Source organism: Pollicipes pollicipes, unplaced genomic scaffold (genome assembly GCF_011947565.3).
Source record: "Pollicipes pollicipes isolate AB1234 unplaced genomic scaffold, Ppol_2.1 Scaffold_3087;HRSCAF=3621_pilon_pilon_pilon, whole genome shotgun sequence".
NCBI classification, from domain to species: domain Eukaryota; kingdom Metazoa; phylum Arthropoda; class Thecostraca; order Pollicipedomorpha; family Pollicipedidae; genus Pollicipes; species Pollicipes pollicipes.
This window is the reverse complement of record NW_023596225.1, coordinates 13,155,302-13,174,144: the sequence shown is the minus strand read 5'-3', so window position 1 is coordinate 13,174,144 and position 18,843 is coordinate 13,155,302. Positions and strand designations below refer to the sequence as shown.

The 18,843-nt window shown below is 47.4% G+C and overlaps 1 protein-coding gene across 1 annotated transcript in view; it reads left to right on the top strand.

Annotated features, from left to right (window-relative positions):
- The first annotated feature begins 994 nt into the window (after positions 1-994).
- The window catches only part of LOC119089397 (ionotropic receptor 93a), a 35,883-nt gene continuing 18,034 nt past the window's right edge, over positions 995-18,843 (top strand). The window contains exons 1-6 of the mRNA XM_037212063.1: positions 995-1,049; positions 2,467-2,622; positions 12,757-12,852; positions 13,114-13,263; positions 14,765-14,867; positions 15,729-15,849. Coding sequence (XP_037067958.1) covers positions 995-1,049; positions 2,467-2,622; positions 12,757-12,852; positions 13,114-13,263; positions 14,765-14,867; positions 15,729-15,849 — 681 coding nt within the window. The remainder of the gene's footprint in view (positions 1,050-2,466; positions 2,623-12,756; positions 12,853-13,113; positions 13,264-14,764; positions 14,868-15,728; positions 15,850-18,843) is intronic.

Genomic DNA, 18,843 nt, shown 5'->3' with positions numbered 1-18,843 from the left:
CACTGTGCTGGCGCTGGTGGCGCCACTGGGGCGTCCCCGGGTCATCCGCGGAGTGGTACGCGCACGAATGGCCGCGGTCTGGGCCGTCTGCCTCGGCTGCTGGCTGGTGTTACAATGCCCCATCAGTGGTGCAATGCCAAGTCGAGAACAGCTTCGGCCTTTTGGATTCGGAGAAGGTCAAAATCGGTAAGTAGACCACCACAAACCGTGGTTTGAAATGCTTGAGACCTTACATGCTAGCGTTTGATGGGTGGATGAAACGCTATAGCGTAAAAAGGAAATATTTAGCATGTTTAGCTTACACATTTGAGATCAGCACAATTTGTGAATTGTTTCTACTTGGCGCACTGGCGTTTTCACGAAAACTGGTCACGTCGTTTGCACAACTAAGCAGGCCTGAGAGTTATGATCATTCCTGTCGCGCACTCTACAATCACATAATCATAATCAACGAATAAACAAGTTCATGTTTGTGAGCAATTGTATTTTGACTGCGCTTATTGTTGGTGACAAGGCTTCGCTGCAGGGTCAACCCGCTCCATTGTGAGTGAAGCAGGTCGTAGTGAGGCGGGACGTTTCTGATCCCGTTTTGTGGCCAGGTTGTTCAGGGGGTTTTGTTTGTGGCAGAGGGACATGAGATACATACATTTTCAGTTGTCCTGTAATAAACTTTGCTTTATTGTGGATCTTGGGGCCAATAAGTGACTACTGTCTGAGCATTGCGGTTTCATGCATGCTTCACCCCTCCTCGCGAAACGCTGTTCTCTATGTAACATGTCAACTAAAACCAGCCAACGTTGCCGATTTGACCACCTTCCGCATTGCAGGGAACTGATATGGCCAATCAACCGGCTCTCTTTGAGGGCTCCCCTGGTCTCTTTGAAGCCGGGGTTTTGTGTTTCCAAAATAAATCAGGGACCTATTTCATTTGGAATCCTCCGGCTGGCTGGAATTCTTCTAGATATGTCTTGGCTCTCTACTTATCTTGGAAAGCATGGGCTCTGGCCGCAACAATGTATTCCTCGCCCTTCCAGGCCCCAAGCCATGCCGTGAGTGGAGGGGATGGCACATGACTGCTCCCTGATGTCACCCTCCCTGAATTCGAGCGATTCCTATACCATGCTATGATGCGATATTTATTCGTTGCCATCCTCTCCTTCTTCGATCCTGGGCTGTTTTTTGACGAGGGATGTCGGTGTGGGATTGTTACCTCACAACACCCTCTTTCTTCTTGTCCCGCGATTTATCCTTTGACCAGGAGTGATGTTGTGACATTGCTGCCAGAACATCAATGTGTTAGTCAGATTCGTACCGCGTTTCTGACTAATGTATAGTCAAACACACAATTTAAGTACAACCAACGCAATTTGTCATATGATATATATATATATATATATATATATATATATATATATATTGAAGCACTTAAAGGTTTTAGTTGACAACTCACATCGTGCCATGGCGGGTGTATCGGACTCGCAGCGTCTGCTATCATGCGCGCCTTGGGTTTCTACCGGGGAACTGTTCGATATCGTATGCACATGGTGGTGTTCACATTCCAGTTCTAGAAGACAAATATTCAATATACCTTCCTGCAATTGACCAGCCGATTCACTTTTACGCCTGCTTGATGTCAATTCCAAACCTAACCAACTCTGCGCCCAGACGAGGGCTTTGTTGTTTATTTGCGCAGACATGTGACATCAGGAACAAAACGGTTGAAGTGTTATCGACTTCAAAGGTACGTTATCCTCTCTGACTTTATTGACCGGATATAAAACATGTACTCTTTATTTGCATCACTTGTGTTCTTCACCTATTGTTTTTTTTCAGTTTTGAGCTTTTCGTCTTTCTTACTGGCTTTTCCCGCAAGCCGTTGCCATGCCTTCATAGATAAACCCGGGGATCACGGTTGCAGCTGTCCAAAATCGTGGGCTGAGCACAACTGTTGGCATGCCAAAGGGCATTTATTTTTATTAGAAACTGGCAAAAATGTAAAACAAAGCCAAACAGTACTGAACAATGGTAAATTGACAACAAAGAGGGTTATTTCGGAACTGAAACTCGGCAACGCAATTTTTGGTTGCGCTATCACGAATTTCGATGCCTGCAGAATACAGCCCTTGCGACCCTCTGACTACGTCTTTGCATGACACTCTCCCCTCTCCTGGCGCTGAGCTGCCCAATGACAAGAGCTGATGTGATGCCATTTTTTATTCCATGACACCCTTTTTCGTTACCCGAAGCAAGCCGCCGTTCGGGGATGATAATGTGAGATTACTTCCCAGTAACACACTTCCCTCATCTGACCTCGCTCCATGACGTGGCTAGGGGCGATGCCGTATGATGACTCTATTATGCTACCTCCCCCTCCCCCCCTCGCCGCCGCCTTACCAACGGTGACGGTATTGGGCTGTTTCCAGCGACGCCCTCCCCTTTGTGACCTTGGCCTCGTGTCTTCAACAGGGGTGCTTGTACTGGACGATGCCGTGCTGCCGGACCTGGACCTGCTGGCGTCGCTGGAGGACGTGATCGAGCAGCAGGCGCCGCCACTGCAGTTCACAGACGTGGAGCTCGTCCCTCTGGAGTCCGGGCAGCAGGACGGATATCAGCTAACGCCAGGTCTGACGTCCGAGGCGCACAGCAGGCGCCGCCGTTACAGTTCATAGACGTGGAGCTCGTCCCTCTGGAGTCCGGGCAGCAGGACGGATATCAGCTAACGCCAGGTCTGACGTCCGAGGCGCACAGCAGGCGCCGCCGTTGCAGTTCACAGACGTGGAGCTCGTCCCTCTGGAGTCTGGGCAGCAGGACGGATATCAGCTAACGCCAGGTCTGACGTCCGAGGCGCACAGCAGGCGCCGCCGTTGCAGTTCACAGACGTGGAGCTCGTCCCTCTGGAGTCTGGGCAGCAGCAGGCCGCTCATTACAGCGCACTGTAATCTAGACGCTCGTACATCATCGACAGTCCTTGGTGTGTTTAGTTTCACTTCAATATGACTTAAGAGCTGCAGAGTTAAAGACATGCCCATGTGGGAAGCCCACATGTAAGGCGCCAAGCCCAGAGCATTCCGGTCCGCCATCTTGGTTTTACGTCGTCAAGCATATCAAAGCTAGCTTTCGGAGTTCAGAGCTCACAAAAAACAAGACAGCAAATCTGGATCTCTCGGTCTCAATCGATAACAGACTAAGTGAACAACTGCCGACGAAGACAGAATTCTGACAAATACCTGTTAGTCATTACCGAAAATCCCAACAGCTTATGGTAGATGGTGGTCATATCCATCCGCTAAATGCGCGATATCACTACAAGGTTAAATATGGAATATATTCTCTTAAACAAAGGGTCGCATGGGCCCATCGTGGAACAGGATACTCGCGTGTAACAAGTGCATGCAATGAAAAACATAAAATCACACACGCACACAAGCACACTTGAGTCAAGCACACAAGTCTAAGCTATGCCTCCACGTGCTTCCTGTGAACCATACATTTGACTGGATCATTGCTGTAACCTGGAGTAGCACGTTTGGATGCAAGAGAGGCCGGTGTCTTTCTCGCGCAAGCCAGGTTGACTCTCCAGGCTCAGCAGCTCCTAGACCGCCTGTGTGACTGCAGGGAAGCATGCTGGCCTTTTACTCAGTGGCACTGAGTACAAGCTCCGGAGTGGGCACACTGTTTGACCCGACTGTTCTGCCAAGGCAATCGGCAACTGGCCAACGAGGGTCATCACGGACCAAGCACGGCCGCCCGCAGCATTGTGCGGTGCATTGCACCCTTCTGTCCTGTCTGGCGGGAGGGCAGATACAGATAGGTCTTAAAAGTGGATGGCACAGCTTGGGTGGTCGCTCTGGGACATACGCAACGAGCTTTGCTTAATAAGTGCTCTGAACCGAGAGCAACGCATTCAAACCGTTCGAAAACAAAACATTTTGGAACAGTCCAAACCATGAAAAAAGGAAACAACCCAACCCAACAAACAACCAGCAGACAATAATAAGCTTTTTGGACTCCCCAAGCGCTGTCTGAACGCAACGCTGAACGTCCTCAAATATTCGCAGTTTTTCACTGACTCAACGGCTGGAAATATTTGTAACGTTGAGAATAACCACCACACCTTGGCAGTTTTGCAAGTTGGCATTTAACACAAAGATCATTTGACGCCCGGAAAATGGTTTAAACATGTCGCGAGAGCATTGCACATATGTGTGGGAGAGGACGATGGAAGCCTGAAAAATAGTGCATTATACGCCTTTGTGTTGACTAATATATAAGATGTTCTCCTTTACGGATATTTACAGGTCTGGCTCTGCCGCTTACGCAACTTACAAGCTCAACTAAAAATGAAAACATTCGTGTATAGGCGGGATTGCGAGTGCCCATTTGAAACTTAACAATTCGATCTTCTGAATGGGCCGCTGTACCCCTCCCCCCCATGTCTGATTTAGTCTCCCAACGGTAAGTTTGGCCCAAAATCTTCTAGAACTGAGGTGCTAGTAGGACATTTAAATGGGAACTGTGATGCCGTATTAAATTAAATGGTGCCGACTTAGTCAGTAAAACTTTTATATCACCAGGCGCGGACCACATTTACTTGAACAATTTCTGGTTTCACTGACTTGGCATTTGCCGAAAAAGCTGAAATATACAAATTGTAGGCATTATCATTGTCTGCTTCCACAAGGTTGAACAATGGCAAATGATCCACAAAAGAGTTATGAGTGGCCAATCTGTTTAAAGGTTGACGTCTTTGACCTAATCTGGGTCATTCATCTTCAAAGATCAAAGCTTAAAATTTGCATAAAGGATGCCAAATCGGAACATGAATGGGTACTGAAAATTGTGTGCGGCTACAATCGTTCGTTTGTGACCTGTGCTCGAAGAACCTTAGAAATAAAAGAAAACCGTAGGCCTCCGGCCGGCCGCGGGTTAAGACGCGCTCGGGGGGGGGTCAATTTGACGCCCCTCCCCCCCCGAAGGTTTTTGTGGGGTGATTTTCGACCAGCACGGTGTAGCTACGCCAAACTACGCATAGCTTTAGACAGTTGAATATTGGATTGTTTGGTGTCAAAAATATAGTTGTTCCTTGTAAGGTTGCTGGCCTATTGCAAGTCAAAATCAGGCCGTAGTTTCAACTAAGATAATTTCAAGGGACTCACATAAGTTTTTAGTGCACTAGTGTGGAAACATTATTCACATAGATAAGAAATAGCAATAGCCTTACTCCTCGGAGAAAAACCAGGAGAATGAAGATATAGTTGGGCTGATATTTCGGCAACATGTCTTTATTGAAACATTAGCAGAAGTTTCTTCTGCTAATGTTTGGATAAAGGCTTCTGAATGTGTGAATAATACTCCTCGCTAATGTACTGAACAACTTTCAAGGAATAACTTAAATGGAAAAGGTGGAATTTCACAACCGGCCTAAACTGCTGGGAAGCCAAGTAAGGAGTCAAGAAAAAAGTAATGAACTGTCTGACAAAGCAGATAGCCGAAATGGTTATCATATTTAACGATAGCAGGCAGAAAAGGAGGATAAATAGTTGATGGCCAGGACGCAGGACTGAAAGACGTTCAGTTTGTTGTGCAACGGATTGACGACGGTCTCGTCTTCCTGAAACTTCAGCACGGAAATTGTGAGGGCCAAACAAGAACCAGATATGGACTGGGAGCTTCATGCGGAACCGCCATGGTACCTGCTGCAAGTAAGCTAGATGCTGAAAGGAAGGCAAGACATGCAAGGACGAATTTAGGTAATGCAAGTACACTAAAGTGCGGCAAGGAACCGTACGCTGCAAGAAAACTGGAAGTGACCTCCACCGTGGAACCCGAATCAAACTAAAGATAAGGTATAAAACACGAGGGAAACACAAGAATATGGGAAAAGGAAAGAAATGGAAGCCAAGTTGCTAAAAAAGGAGACCTAAGCGGTTAACTAACTCGAGGCACTTATGGGGAAGAAAACAACAAAATGCATGCACTAAATGTGAAAAGGGTTTGTGCAGGCGAAAAGGTGGCAGACGCTGTAGGGAATGCAGATGGCGGTGTTGCAACGACCGAAGTGGAAGGGGAGAAAAAGAAGCCGAAGGCACGAAAGTGTAGAGCAACTCTGATCGATGGAAGAAACGTGAGCCAGATCAAAGCAGCGGCCATGGAAAAGTTTATTTTTGACCGGAATGTATCTTTTATTATGACGAGTGATGAACTTGATGAGAGTTCGAAGAGCGCGATCACAAGAGATAAAGCAAAGGAAATGGACGTCGTGGTTCATATTGGGGTCCACGACGTACTGAACCACAGCGCAGAAAATGTTTTGGGGAGCATTACCAGCACAGTCAATCATGCACAGTCTTTGAAAAATATAAAACGAGTCTTCATTTGCTCGCTTAAAGAAAGACGGGACGCTGGCATTATGGCTTACGAAACAGCAAAAACCGTTTATATTGAACAGAGCAGGCTGTGTGCCACCTATGGGGTAGGATTCATAGATCTGCGACCAAGAATGATGTCCCGCTTTTTTGGAGGCCTCAACAAGGCAGGTATCTTGTACACTTTTGACGGCTTGAGAAGCGTATCGTAGCATATCATCAGCCATGTGCTCGTTTTTTAGATTACATTTTAAGTTGACCTCTGGTTCCGATGAGGTAAGTTGTTCAGTGCATTAGCGAGGGACGTTATTCATATTAAGACAGTAGTATTAGCATTATTCCTCGGAGAAAAACCAGGAGAACAGAGATATAGGTGGGTTGATATTTCAGCAAAATGCCTTTATCGAAACAGTAGCAGATGTCTGTCATTTCTGGTATTTTTTTGATAAGGGCAAGTTGTCGAAATATCAACCCAACTCTATCTCCATTCTCCTGGTTTTTCTCCGGGGAATAAGGCTAATACTACTGTCTGTCTGGTTGCGATCAATTTCATAAGAACAAATCACTTGACGCGAAGCCTTCCAGAAATCCAAGTTTTCTGATAGCCAACGTGAATGGACTTTGAACAGCCGCTAAACAAGTTGAACTTGACATAATGTTGCATAAGTAAACGATAGATGAAAAAATAATCACAAAAACCCATTCAGGCAAGACCGTCTATGATTGCTAAATTTTCCAAGCCGGATATGAAGCATTACGACAGGACGGAAACTTATTGGTCGTCAACAAAAGTAAGGGAAGAGGAGTCCCATATACACAAAAAGTAACTTTGCCATACACAGAGCCCAAAATTGAAGTCCCGGACGACTTGCAGTTAGCTGGAGCATTATTCGACCTTTTGCAACTCACCGGCATCATAAAAGCTACAGTTGACCTACCTCCTGATGCATCAGTCTGCCGCCGACAAATGCTGTATGACCACTTTGTGGAAACACTTGAGCATCTTCGATCTTCAAAGCCAAAAGCAAAACCTGTCTTGATAGGAGATTTCAACCAAACATTTGGTGCAGGTTGTTAGCCCTTCAACTGGGTCAACAAGCTGTTACTCGATTAGTACTGCTGCTTCTAAATGCTTATGACGAGTATTCCACTGAAATCAAATACAAATTCAAGACAAGTGCGCCGCGGTGGATAGCAAAGTGCCTCAAAGAACTGAATGACAAGCGCAATAGGGCGCACAGTCGTTATGAAATTGACAGAATACAAAACTTAAAGAAAAGTATGCCAAGAAATTACACTTGCAAAAAACGCGTGGCACAGGAGATGAATCCAAAGAATTGCTTCTGACGGAAGAAGGTTTTGGTACAGACAAGAAGCCAACTTAACCAACCGAAAAACAAAGCCATGGAGTGATCTTGTGGAATCCAATGACGATAAATAAAAAGCGGAATTAGTAACCAGTTTTTGCAGAAAAATGCACAACGTATGGACCGCTACGCACCGAACAGCTTACCTGCCATCTGCTGCCTGCCTGTCTGCCTGCATTCCGTTTTAGATATTGCCGTGGCAACTATCCTTTCATCTATCGCAGGTGAAAGCAAATCAAAATGCGCCCACTGGACAACTTCCAGTGCGGCTACCAAACAAAAAAATGTAGGACTGGCAGCACCACTTCCTCATTTTTTGTTTTACTGACCATTGCATGGAGGGTACATACCATCGGTGTAGAAGAGAGCTACGATCACTCCTGTGCCAAAAAAGCATTGCCCAAGTCATCGGGAGTTCTGCGACCCCTAGCCTCACATCGAATTTTAGCGAGGTTTTGAAGAAAGTTATTCGGATATAAAACCAAGCATACACAAGCACTTATACGGAAATATGAAAGGTGCATCGGTCTCACACTACTTAATTAGGTTGTTGCATGATTTACTGATGGAGTTAGACGAAACAGACCAATCATTTTCTGCGGTTATGTGCAATTTTAAGAAGGAATTTGACCTCACTGATCACACAACTGTTACGCAGAACATGTTTGCAATGGGACTTCGCTCCGGATATGAAAAGAAGCTATGTTCATTCTTGCAGGACCGACAGCAGCTGGTCAAGATACCAGATGGAACCATGAGTCGTTGGAGAACGATAACACGTGGCACTCCACGATGCACCCTAGTTGAGCCGTTTGCTTTCGTGGCTATGGTTAACGGTACCGCTGCTGATATTGAGAACTGACTGAAGTATGTAGATGATCTTACCATATACCAAGCGTGTCGAATTGACCAAGTACATCGGCACTGCTAGTTGCAAGAGCACAGTGACAAGACAAGTGATTGGGCAACAGCAAGCAAGATGGCATTAAACATTTACAATTGTCAAGTCATGCATCTTTTTTTCACAGCCAAGAAACCGTCGGCACTGCCGGACATCATGATTCAAGTCTGCCACCAAAACTAAGCTCTTAAGTGGAACAGCATCAGATGACATGTCGTGGCAATCATATGTGGATAAGATTGTAACCGAAGCATCGAAAGCTTCATATATGCTCTACCATCTTTAGAAAGTGCAGAAGAGTGCCTTGAATATCATATTCGGCCGTAAGGAGAGGTACTCACGCATTTTGCAACGCTTGTGTATGGAGACCCCTCCGATAAGAGAGAAAAACTATGCCTGAGGCTAGGAAAACATATGCAAGCGTCTCCCGTGAACAGAGGTCTGCTCCCGAAGCAGCGCATGGCGATCCCCGGCAGAAGTACCAGGAGCGCAAGCACACTCCAAACGTTTTGTTGTGGTATGTGACTACGAAAAACAAGTATTCCGCATATAACCACTCTCATTAACACAGACGTATTATCAACCAAGTCGTATCCTGCTTCATATGTATATTATAAACACGTGTCATATGAGTGGATACTCGAAACCATGCTTTCCTCAGTAAACTGTCTCTCTGTCTCTGTCTGTCTGCCTGTCTGTCTGTCTGCCTGTCTGTCTGTCTGTCTGTCTGTTTCTGTCTGTCTGTCTGTCTGTCTGTCTGTCTGTCTGTCTGTCTTGTCTGTCTGTCTGTCTGTCTGTCTGTCTGTCTGTCTGTCTGTCTGTCTGTCTGTCTGTCTGTCTGTCTGTCTGTCTGTCTGTCTGTCTGTCTGTCTGTCTGTCTGTCTGTCTGTCTGTCTGTCTCTCTCTCTCTCTCTCTCTCTCTCTCTCTCTCTCTCTCTCTCTCTCTCTCTCTCTCTCTCTCTCTCTCTCTCTCTCTCTCTCTCTCTCTCTCTCTCTCTCTCTCTCTCTCTCTCTCTCTCTCTCTCTCTCTCTCTCTCTCTCTCTCTCTCTCTCTCTCTCTCTCTCTCTCTCTTTTCCTCTCTTCCTCTTTCTCGCTCTGCTGCCTAACTGTGCTCGGGCACAGGTTAGGGCTGGTTGTCTTAAACGATGCATATATCGATATATATATATATATCGATATATCTATATATCTATATCTATATCTATATATATATATGTATATATATATATATATATATATATATATATATATATATATATATATGTATATATCCTTTTAGAAAGGCATCAAGTTTGGGAAGGAAGGAAGGGTTCAGGTACTCCCTCCTTTGCATATCTAAATGCGTAATCTTTATGGAACTTACCATCATGGGCTATGTTCGTTTCTGTTCCAGTCATGTATGAATTTACAAGACTGGAATTTCCAAGATATTAGTGCATATCACTTATCCAATTACACGCATATTACCGACGACTTGAAATTTCATTTAAAAAGCACATGCATTTCAGTTAAGGCACAGGCAGCCAAGACATCTTTTCCACGACATCTTTTCTTTTTTACATCATTTAGCATATATATATATATATATATATATATATATATATATATATATATATATGTGTGTGTGTATATATATATACATACATATACATACATAAATATATATGCATATTTATATGTGTGCTTGTATTTGTATGTGTGTGTATGTGTGTGTGTGTGTGTGTGTGTGTGTGTGTGTGTGTGTGTGTGTGTGTGTGTGTGTGTGTGTGTGTGTGTGTGTGTGTGTGTGTGTGTGTGTGTGTGTGTGTGTGTGTGTGTGTGTGTGTGTGTGTGTGTGTGTGTGTGTGTGTGTGTGTGTGTGTGTGTGTGTGTGTGTGTGTGTGTGTGTGTGTGTGTGTGTGTGTGTGTGTGTGTGTGTGTGTGTGTGTGTGTGTGTATGTGTGTGCGTGTATGTGCTACTGGCTGAAAAGTCAGACGATACAGTTGAGGGCAAGGAAATTCGTGCAGGCTTTGAACCCTGCCAAGGTACAGTGTGCATGGTTAAGCGTAAGCTGAAAAATTGCATTTCAAAGAACGCTCAATGACGTTTTTATAGCTTAGAACTGCGGGACAGGAGATCTGATCGAGTTTCATACACTACCAAGGTCCAGGCTACAGTGCAACATACTATTTCATCGATCTCTGCCAGCGGCTCTTTAGGAGTGTGTGTGCGTGCGTGCGTGCGTGCGTGCGTGCGTGCGTGCGTGTGTATGTGTGTGCGTTCGTACCATCCCCCTTTTTGCGAATTTCTCGATCATGCTCCCTCTACAATAATTTTGAGAAATTGTCAACCATCGTCTAGATTGTGTATAACAACGCTGACTGTCATTGATTTCAGTCACATCTTTTGAGTGGACTGACAAATTAGCTCAGACGCAGTCGAGCTCAGTTGCATCTCATTTGCATCGCGTTTTTCGCTTTTTTAAGAACAGGGGAGGATTTTCAGGCCCGCCCAGATCTCAGCGAGACTGAATCGCCAACCTGAATCGTTCGAAATTCATATTCCGCTTAATATCCATGATCGTAAAGTGGTCGTCGGATCATAATCTTCATAATGACACTAACTGTTTGAGAACAAAATGTACGCGTTTCCACGTGGACACTGAAGCTGTACCCTGTTGTCTGTGTTGGTTGCCTTACTCTGGTAATCTTCCTCGATCGATGGCCAGCCAAAATTGTACCGTCCAAGATGTCTAACATTTGTTATTGTGGCAACAGCCGACCGATCATAGTTTTTACTGTGGATGTTATCTCTATCTTCTCGAATACCTTTGGCACTCAGAGGATAAAAACACCGAGTGAATGTTTGGCTTGCAAGTGTTTTCTATATGGCGTGAAGTAGCTGCTCATGTAAGCGTGGCTCGCGGAACTTTGGTTTTTAATTACGGTACCTCAGCAGTGTTCAAGCCTCCACAGAATACAATAATCCAGATGCAAGTGTCGAAACACAAGGTAAAGAAACATTTCTAGGCATGTGGTGCAGTTGATATTTCAGTCCCAATACTCAAATGGGAACGGGAGCGTCCCTCTGATAAGGTTATTAGCATGACGAGAACGGACCCATAGCGACAGATGAAAGGGAAGGAAAGATAATCAATTGGGAAGATGAGAACATGACCCACTGATATACCGACTCACCGTTATCAGCCCCCAATTGGACGCCAATTTGTAATTCACTATCAAAACCTTCCACGATCTGTTTTGGCTAGGTAATACTTCTGATGTGTAGGCTGAGTGGTGGCTGCATAGCATTAGGCCTTGCTGTGACCAGATGCCACCGCTCCAGGCGTCGTTGACATGAGGTGACGCAACTTTTGGCAGGAAAATCTGAGCTAGAGACAATCAGAAATAAAGCCATCGACCGCTGGGCCACTACATTTGTTGAATAGACTCGATCACAAATCCTACTACCCAACCAAGTTCTTAAGCTTTAGTGCCACGGGAAGTGTAAGTTGAACCGGCAATAGTATGGACTATGTAGACCTGACAATGCATGTGATCCGTGTTAGTACATATCCCCCGTCCGCAAAAAATTGTACCCAAAACTCTGGTGTAACGAAGAAGTAATAACGTATTCGGGCATGCTACTATAAATGTTTGAGAAAAACTGCGGTGAAACATAGTGTTAAAAACCCACGTAAAAAGTTGTGAGTCGCGCAATGAAATGCGGGCGCAGAAACGTATGCACCCATCTTGTTCATCCTTCAGAGTTAAGGTTCTTCAAGCTCAATGTAATTCAGGCTGACTGTCATTCATGGTCAGTCAAATAAGACATTGCAAAACGCTTCTTTCTGGGCGGAGTGTGAGGCCACCACGGTAAGATCCCACCAATTTCCAAAAGGGAGGTGGTGAAGCGTTCAGTCACCCACTGCATGTCCCCTGATTGATCGTGCTGACGACGGACACAGCTTGTGTACTAGCACATGCCATGCGTTACGCTGGTGGTCCGAGTGCACCGGTAACAAATGGTTGCACAGCTGCGATCTTTTTCGTTAACTGGAACGAAGTAACTCCGATTTCGTGACAGATCTGTGCTTAGGGGCTTTCCTGCTGCATTTTCAATACTAGTGTCGTTGTCTTCAGATCTCAGCGCCGTGGTGGCAACAGCGGGCTGTCACCAAGTTCCTGCCATCCGGGACAAGGTGGAAGCAATGGATATATCCACTATTCTTTTCACAGGTAAAGCAACTACACTGTTGCTGGCTGGTGGCGTAGCGATCACGGTTATTGTTTTGTGACAAAAGAAATACTTATTAGATTATCGGGCGATGAATATTGACTCTGCTGATTAACGCCTTAACGGATCAACAGCGTGGAAAGTAACGGATACGCCTCCGAAACAGGACGGACTGCTAACGTATCATGGGTTGACCCGTGGCCACCCTTGTGTCGTCACGGGCGGCCGGTGCGGCAGAAGCTGACCTGCCCCGCGCGCCGCAGGTCCCGGCTGCGCGCCTGTTCGCACCGGACGCCTGTACCAGCTACCCGTCTTCCCCAGCTTCCGTGACCTCCCGGAGGTGTTCAGGGAGATGCAGAGCAGTGGTACACTGCGCTGGAGTGAGGTCAACCTCATCAGCTACAGTGATGCGGGTAAGTGAGGTCACCTTCATCAGCTACAGTTACGCGGGTAAATGAGGTCACCCTCACCAGCTACAGTGACGCAGGCCAGCGAGGTCAACCTCATCAGCTACAGTGACGCGGGTGAGTGTTCGTGTCCAGGTTTGCGTAAAGCTTGTGGTGTCATGCCACGCTGCTCCAGGACATGCCGGCGGTCGGCTTTTCCGCGGGCACGTGGTAACGGCTACATGTTTAGTCGTACTCATATCGGGGCCGGTGAGGCTGCATAACCGTACTCATATCGGGGCCGGTGAGCCCGTATAACCGTAAACATATCGGGGCCGGTGAGCCCGTATAACCGTACTCACATCGGGGCCGAGAAGCCCGTATAACCGTACTCATATCGGGGCCGAGAAGCCCGTATAACCGTACCCATATCGGGGCCGGTGAGCCCGTATAACCGTACTCATATCGGGGCCGATAAGCCCGTATAACCTTATTTCAAAGGGGCCAAGGCTGGGGCTTGTAGCCTGCCGTTGCTACAAAGGGATTGCCACTTCGTCCCCACATTTCTGTCCTTCTGCCTTTGACCTTCACTTGATGCCTCCACTTTGATTCAGTATATTTTACTGTGCAGAGCTTGAAGCTTAACTGGATGTATTGTCTTGTGGTTTATTGATATGTAATCTGTTCGACATTACCGGCATCAGAAATCCGGAATGGTTCGTTTATTTGTCCGTGACGTCTCCGTTGTCTGCCTCCGCCCTTGATGTGTATTTTGCATGTATAGGTTTTCAGGAATAGGGTCAATGTTATCATGTGGCTAATAATCCACTGATTTCACCATTGAAACTAACTTTTCCCGCACGTCTTTGCCAAATATTATACGCGCTCGCCTATCAACAGATCCCGCCTTCAAAATGCGTTTTAAACTGTCTTCTATCATCTATTTGATCTCAAGCAGCAACTGTCTGTTCTAGCAATCAATATGTTCATGTAGGCTTGTGAAAAGACCACCATTTGTCCTAACATGCCTTCCACAAGTCACTTCTTGAGCTATCCCAGGGTAATGCAGAAAACCAAATATTGATCAGGATATGCCAAATTAACAGTTAAAGAGACTCACCAAATCTTAGCATACCAGCTGGATTCCTTTGGTGATGACACCGGAAAAAAACTGAGGGTGTTCGAATCAATCCTATACATGCCAATAGGGTTCATCACCTCACATACGTATGAGTCACTCTGTAATCCATGGCGGGGTCTGTACACGTGGCTGTTGTTGTACATGTGCCCTGCTTCGGATTCTGGCCGGACTGCGATCCGTCTCCTCCGCAGACCACATGGGCTGACCACTGGGCTGCGATCCGTCTCCTCCGCAGACCACATGGGCTGACCACTGGGCTGCGATCCGTCTCCTCCGCAGATCACACCCTGCTACAGATTCTTTTGACTGGGATACGATCCGTCTCCTCCGCAGACCATACCCTGCCACGGATTCTTTTGACTGAGATGTGATCCGTCTCCTCCGCAGATCACACCTTGCTGCGGGATCTGATCGACGTGCTGCGCTCCAACAATGCCGAGCAGGCGGTGCTCACCGTGTACTCGATCCCCCGTCAGCAGGACAACACTACGTAAGGCAACTTTGTGAGAGTCACGCAAGTGACGCGGGTGTGCTCGTTCTGACCTCAGCTTGCAAGTCGGGCCCGTCCACCAATGTACTTACCCCACACTGACACTTAATTCAAGCATCTAATGTGATGTCCAGTCTCTGTTCGTGTTGCATCCCTGCTGGGGAGGGACTCGGCTGTCCGCAACAAGCCACACTACCCAAGTAACTGCCCCAACTGGGATCGATCCGACTGAATGCTGTAATTAAGTTCATAAGTTCGAACTTTATATCATTGGCCCCGCCGCAATCCTGTCATATCAATGCATGCTTAAGCTGCGCGCTCGTAGGAAATGAGTTTTACATCACACTGTTTTTTGCGTCTACCCGAGTGTTATGGGTCTACGTAAAGTTTGTTATGTATTGTCTGGTATTTTTAGCATGGCCGAGCAATACAGTGTGGAGAAACACGCAGTAGCGCATTGCCGTAAAGAACGGGCCCCAGGACACCGTCAAGCGTCATGTATGCGCCATTGAGCCTTCACTAACCAATGGCCAGCGGATTGCTATAGCCATGTTTCCATCCATGAAACAGTGCAGCGTTGTTTCCCCCGTGCGACCATGTTTGATATGGCTGCTTTGACCGCTTTGTCGACAAAAAACGAATGAATCCGTAAGCGTAATTAATAATTTTCATTTGTGTATGCTTGGTGAGATTTCAGGACGGGTGGGAAGGATGTATTGCTCCCAGTCCCCCCCCCCCCCCTCTCGCTCCGCCTGCGTCTCCCGAGTGCACAGTTGTGACAGAGAGCGGCGCAGCTCTCCGAGCCGGTCTGGCCAAGTCACTGCTGCTGACGAGCAGTCTCCAGAGCCGGGCCTGTTGCAGCGGCGCCGGCAGCCCGGGCGCGCGACACGTGCTGAAGGCGATCCACGAGCAGGCGAACCACGAGGGCCACCAGTTTCTGGTGCTCGCCGATCGCAAGTCTGCCCACAACATTCTGATGGAGGTGGGCAGTGTGTGTGCGTGGGGGGGGGGGAGGCGGTGTTCGGTGCCTGTGGTATGCTTCTCATCATCCGTGGAGCGGCGAGCTATCCTTTTACTCGTGTAACTTTCGGCACTGCTGTTATTTCCGTAGCTTTTGGTCATCATTGCGCGTAGGTATGAATTTTTACTTACCAATGCATCTAACTGCGGGTAATTGCATAGCTGTTGCTTATCCGCGTCTTTCTACATTGCTTGTTATTGCAATCGTGCAATGATCATTGTTTCACGAAGAACAGTAGAATCAAACGGTCATCGCCGAAGTTTGCCATTGGAACATGTCTATAACTATTACAATTATAAAGGTGTATTAAAACAAATGAGAGGCGGAGCGTTGTCAAATTTTGAGTATCTTCGTAGGCGTTAAGCTCATTGCGGTTAATTTCATGGAGAAAATATTATCAATTTAAAGTGGTTACTTGACTAGAGGCTGAGTCCAAAAATTAAAACATCACCCTGTGTGTTGCCATGTATTTGCATCGGCTGGGCTCGTGCAGTATTGTGTAATATTACGCGGCATCAAACAATGATGCTTCAGGCTAGAGACATTCACATTCAACATCGGATGGGCGTGGCAATCAATCCCCGCCCCCTTGTGCCATGAAAGTTGCCATATGCTCAATTATTGGCTATTTTTAGAAGCACGTTTTTGTTCGCTAGAGGCATTTTCCGTGCATTTTTCTTTTTGCCCGTATCCCCTCTAGCCCTGAACACAATATTCGAGCAAAAATAAACAAAACAGCAAAAACAAACTAGGTAGAAGCCACCGGAAGATGCAATTATGCTGTGTTTTAGTCAATAAACTGAAGAAACCAGGCGTTAAATGACTGCATAAGATAAGCCGCTGGCACCATTAATTTTGCGATGGTTCAGTTGACTTTTTCTTATGCGTCGGCACTCAAGGGCCTTGCCGGAATTTGTATGGGCCATACAGATACGTTGTGAACGAAGCTGATAGTGGACGTAGATTGCCTATCGACACGGGGTCAGAAATTTACGCAGGCGTGGCCCACTCATGTTCGTCTGGGAGCCCACATTGACCTGGCCCACCCATGTTCGTCTTGGAGCCCACCTTGACATGGCTCATCTACTTGCATGCAAACTGGAGCAGTGAAAGAATTATATGACATAGTTTTTATCATGCAAGCTCATAAGTCTTAGAAAGCCAAACCTCGATGCCTGGCGCTGCAGTATTCGTAGATGGCGCAGTGTCAGCCCCATGGCTAACCCTAGACGACGGCCACCGGGCAGCCGAAAACGACAGCGTTTCTGAAGAAAGCACCTCTGGACGCTTTAGGAGGTAAATTCTGAGGTTTGAAAGGTAGCCCGGAAGTATGTTTTACCTGTGCAGCTTTGATGTGTGCAATAAGAATGGATTACCATCCGCAGAACCGCGAGCCGTCGCTGGAATTTGGCCGTGGAACTAGACAAGTAGAGGCGGAATCTCTACTGTCGTGTTGCTGTCGCTGCTTATCTGTTCATAAGACAGACGGCAAATTATGCACGTAAAATAGATGTCCCAATTTAATTTTCTAACATTTCGGACGGAATTTGAAAGATTTTTGGAAGCAATATTTCACGATAGCTGTTCTGGCGCACCAGGCGCGCACCGCCCGGCGTTAGCTTTAGTGGCAAACGCCGCTCGGCTCGATGGAAATCGCAGTCCCGGCCGTCGGTGTCGTGGCTCCTAAGATTGCAGCCCCGGCCGTCGGTGTCGTGGCTCCTAAGATTGCAGCCCCGGCCGTCGGTGTCGTGGCTCCTAAGATTGCAGCCCCGGCCGTCGGTGTCGTGGCTCCTAAGATTGCAGCCCCGGCCGTCGGTGTCGTGGCTCCTAAGATTGCAGCCCCGGCCGTCGGTGTCGTGACTCCTAAGATTGCGAGCACGCAGGCCCAAAACTTGTCATGCTATTTTTTCCACAGGCTGATTGAGAGCAAGGATGGACGTCGTCGTTTGAACCAGTTTCTTTCTTTTTACTTCATTTTGATTCGCCATACTAAATACTAAGAAAACTAAATAACATTTGCGGGCAAGGGGTCGAGCCGTGTGTAGATCACTAGGGGTCTCTTTAATGCAACGGACAGGTGCTAAAAGACTTCCATCCAAGCGAAGGGTGCCACCGGCTGCCAGGCTGGCGGCACAGGGGCTGGGGTCCCTGATCCATACGGAAGCCGTAAGAGCGATTAATCATGCGTTGGTCGCCGGCCTGACACCGGAGGCCCCTGGCCCGGGTATTTGGCTCTGGATCGACGCAGGGCCTTTATTGGCGGAAAGATCCTTTATCGCTGCAGGCATCCTATAATTGGTGTAGCGGGTCCTGTTCGGCATAGCGGAACCCGGGCTGAAATGAGATGGAGGGTCCCCCGTTGGGTAGTGGAGTCGTTGACTGACCCAGGGCTCTCAACTGTCTCCGACATTCCTTATTGTCTCAGGGCCCTCTGTTCGACGCAGCAAGGCCCACACTGACGCAGGGTCCCTCACCGTTTCAGGGGCCCCGACTAATGTAATCCGCGGATCGCGGCCCTGTTTTTGCAAGGGGCCCCAGGGCTCAGACTGGCACGGAGCCGACTGCTCGGTGTTGTTCGTCTCTGGCCGAAACAAAGGCCCGCATTGTCCCGGGATGAGTGTTCCCAATGGGAAGAGACCTTCTGACTGACATTTGGAAGCTCGGCCGTGCAGGTCGGGGTCTTTGATTTCATCTACAGCCAGCTCTTTGGTTCCTCCAATTGGGCATCTGCTCGCCGGTCCTTCGGCGCTTCTACGGTCCCCCTCGAATACTGTCCTAAGCCGACTCTTGGCTTTGCCAACACAGGACCTTTGATGGCACTGTGGACTCCTGATCAATACATCACAGGCTCGGCCTTGTTCCCGCTTTGAAAATGAGCCCTTAGTCCCAGACCAGGCGCTGGGGTCGTCGGGCGGGGAATTTATCACGTGTCGCAGTCTTTAAGCCTCGACCGCA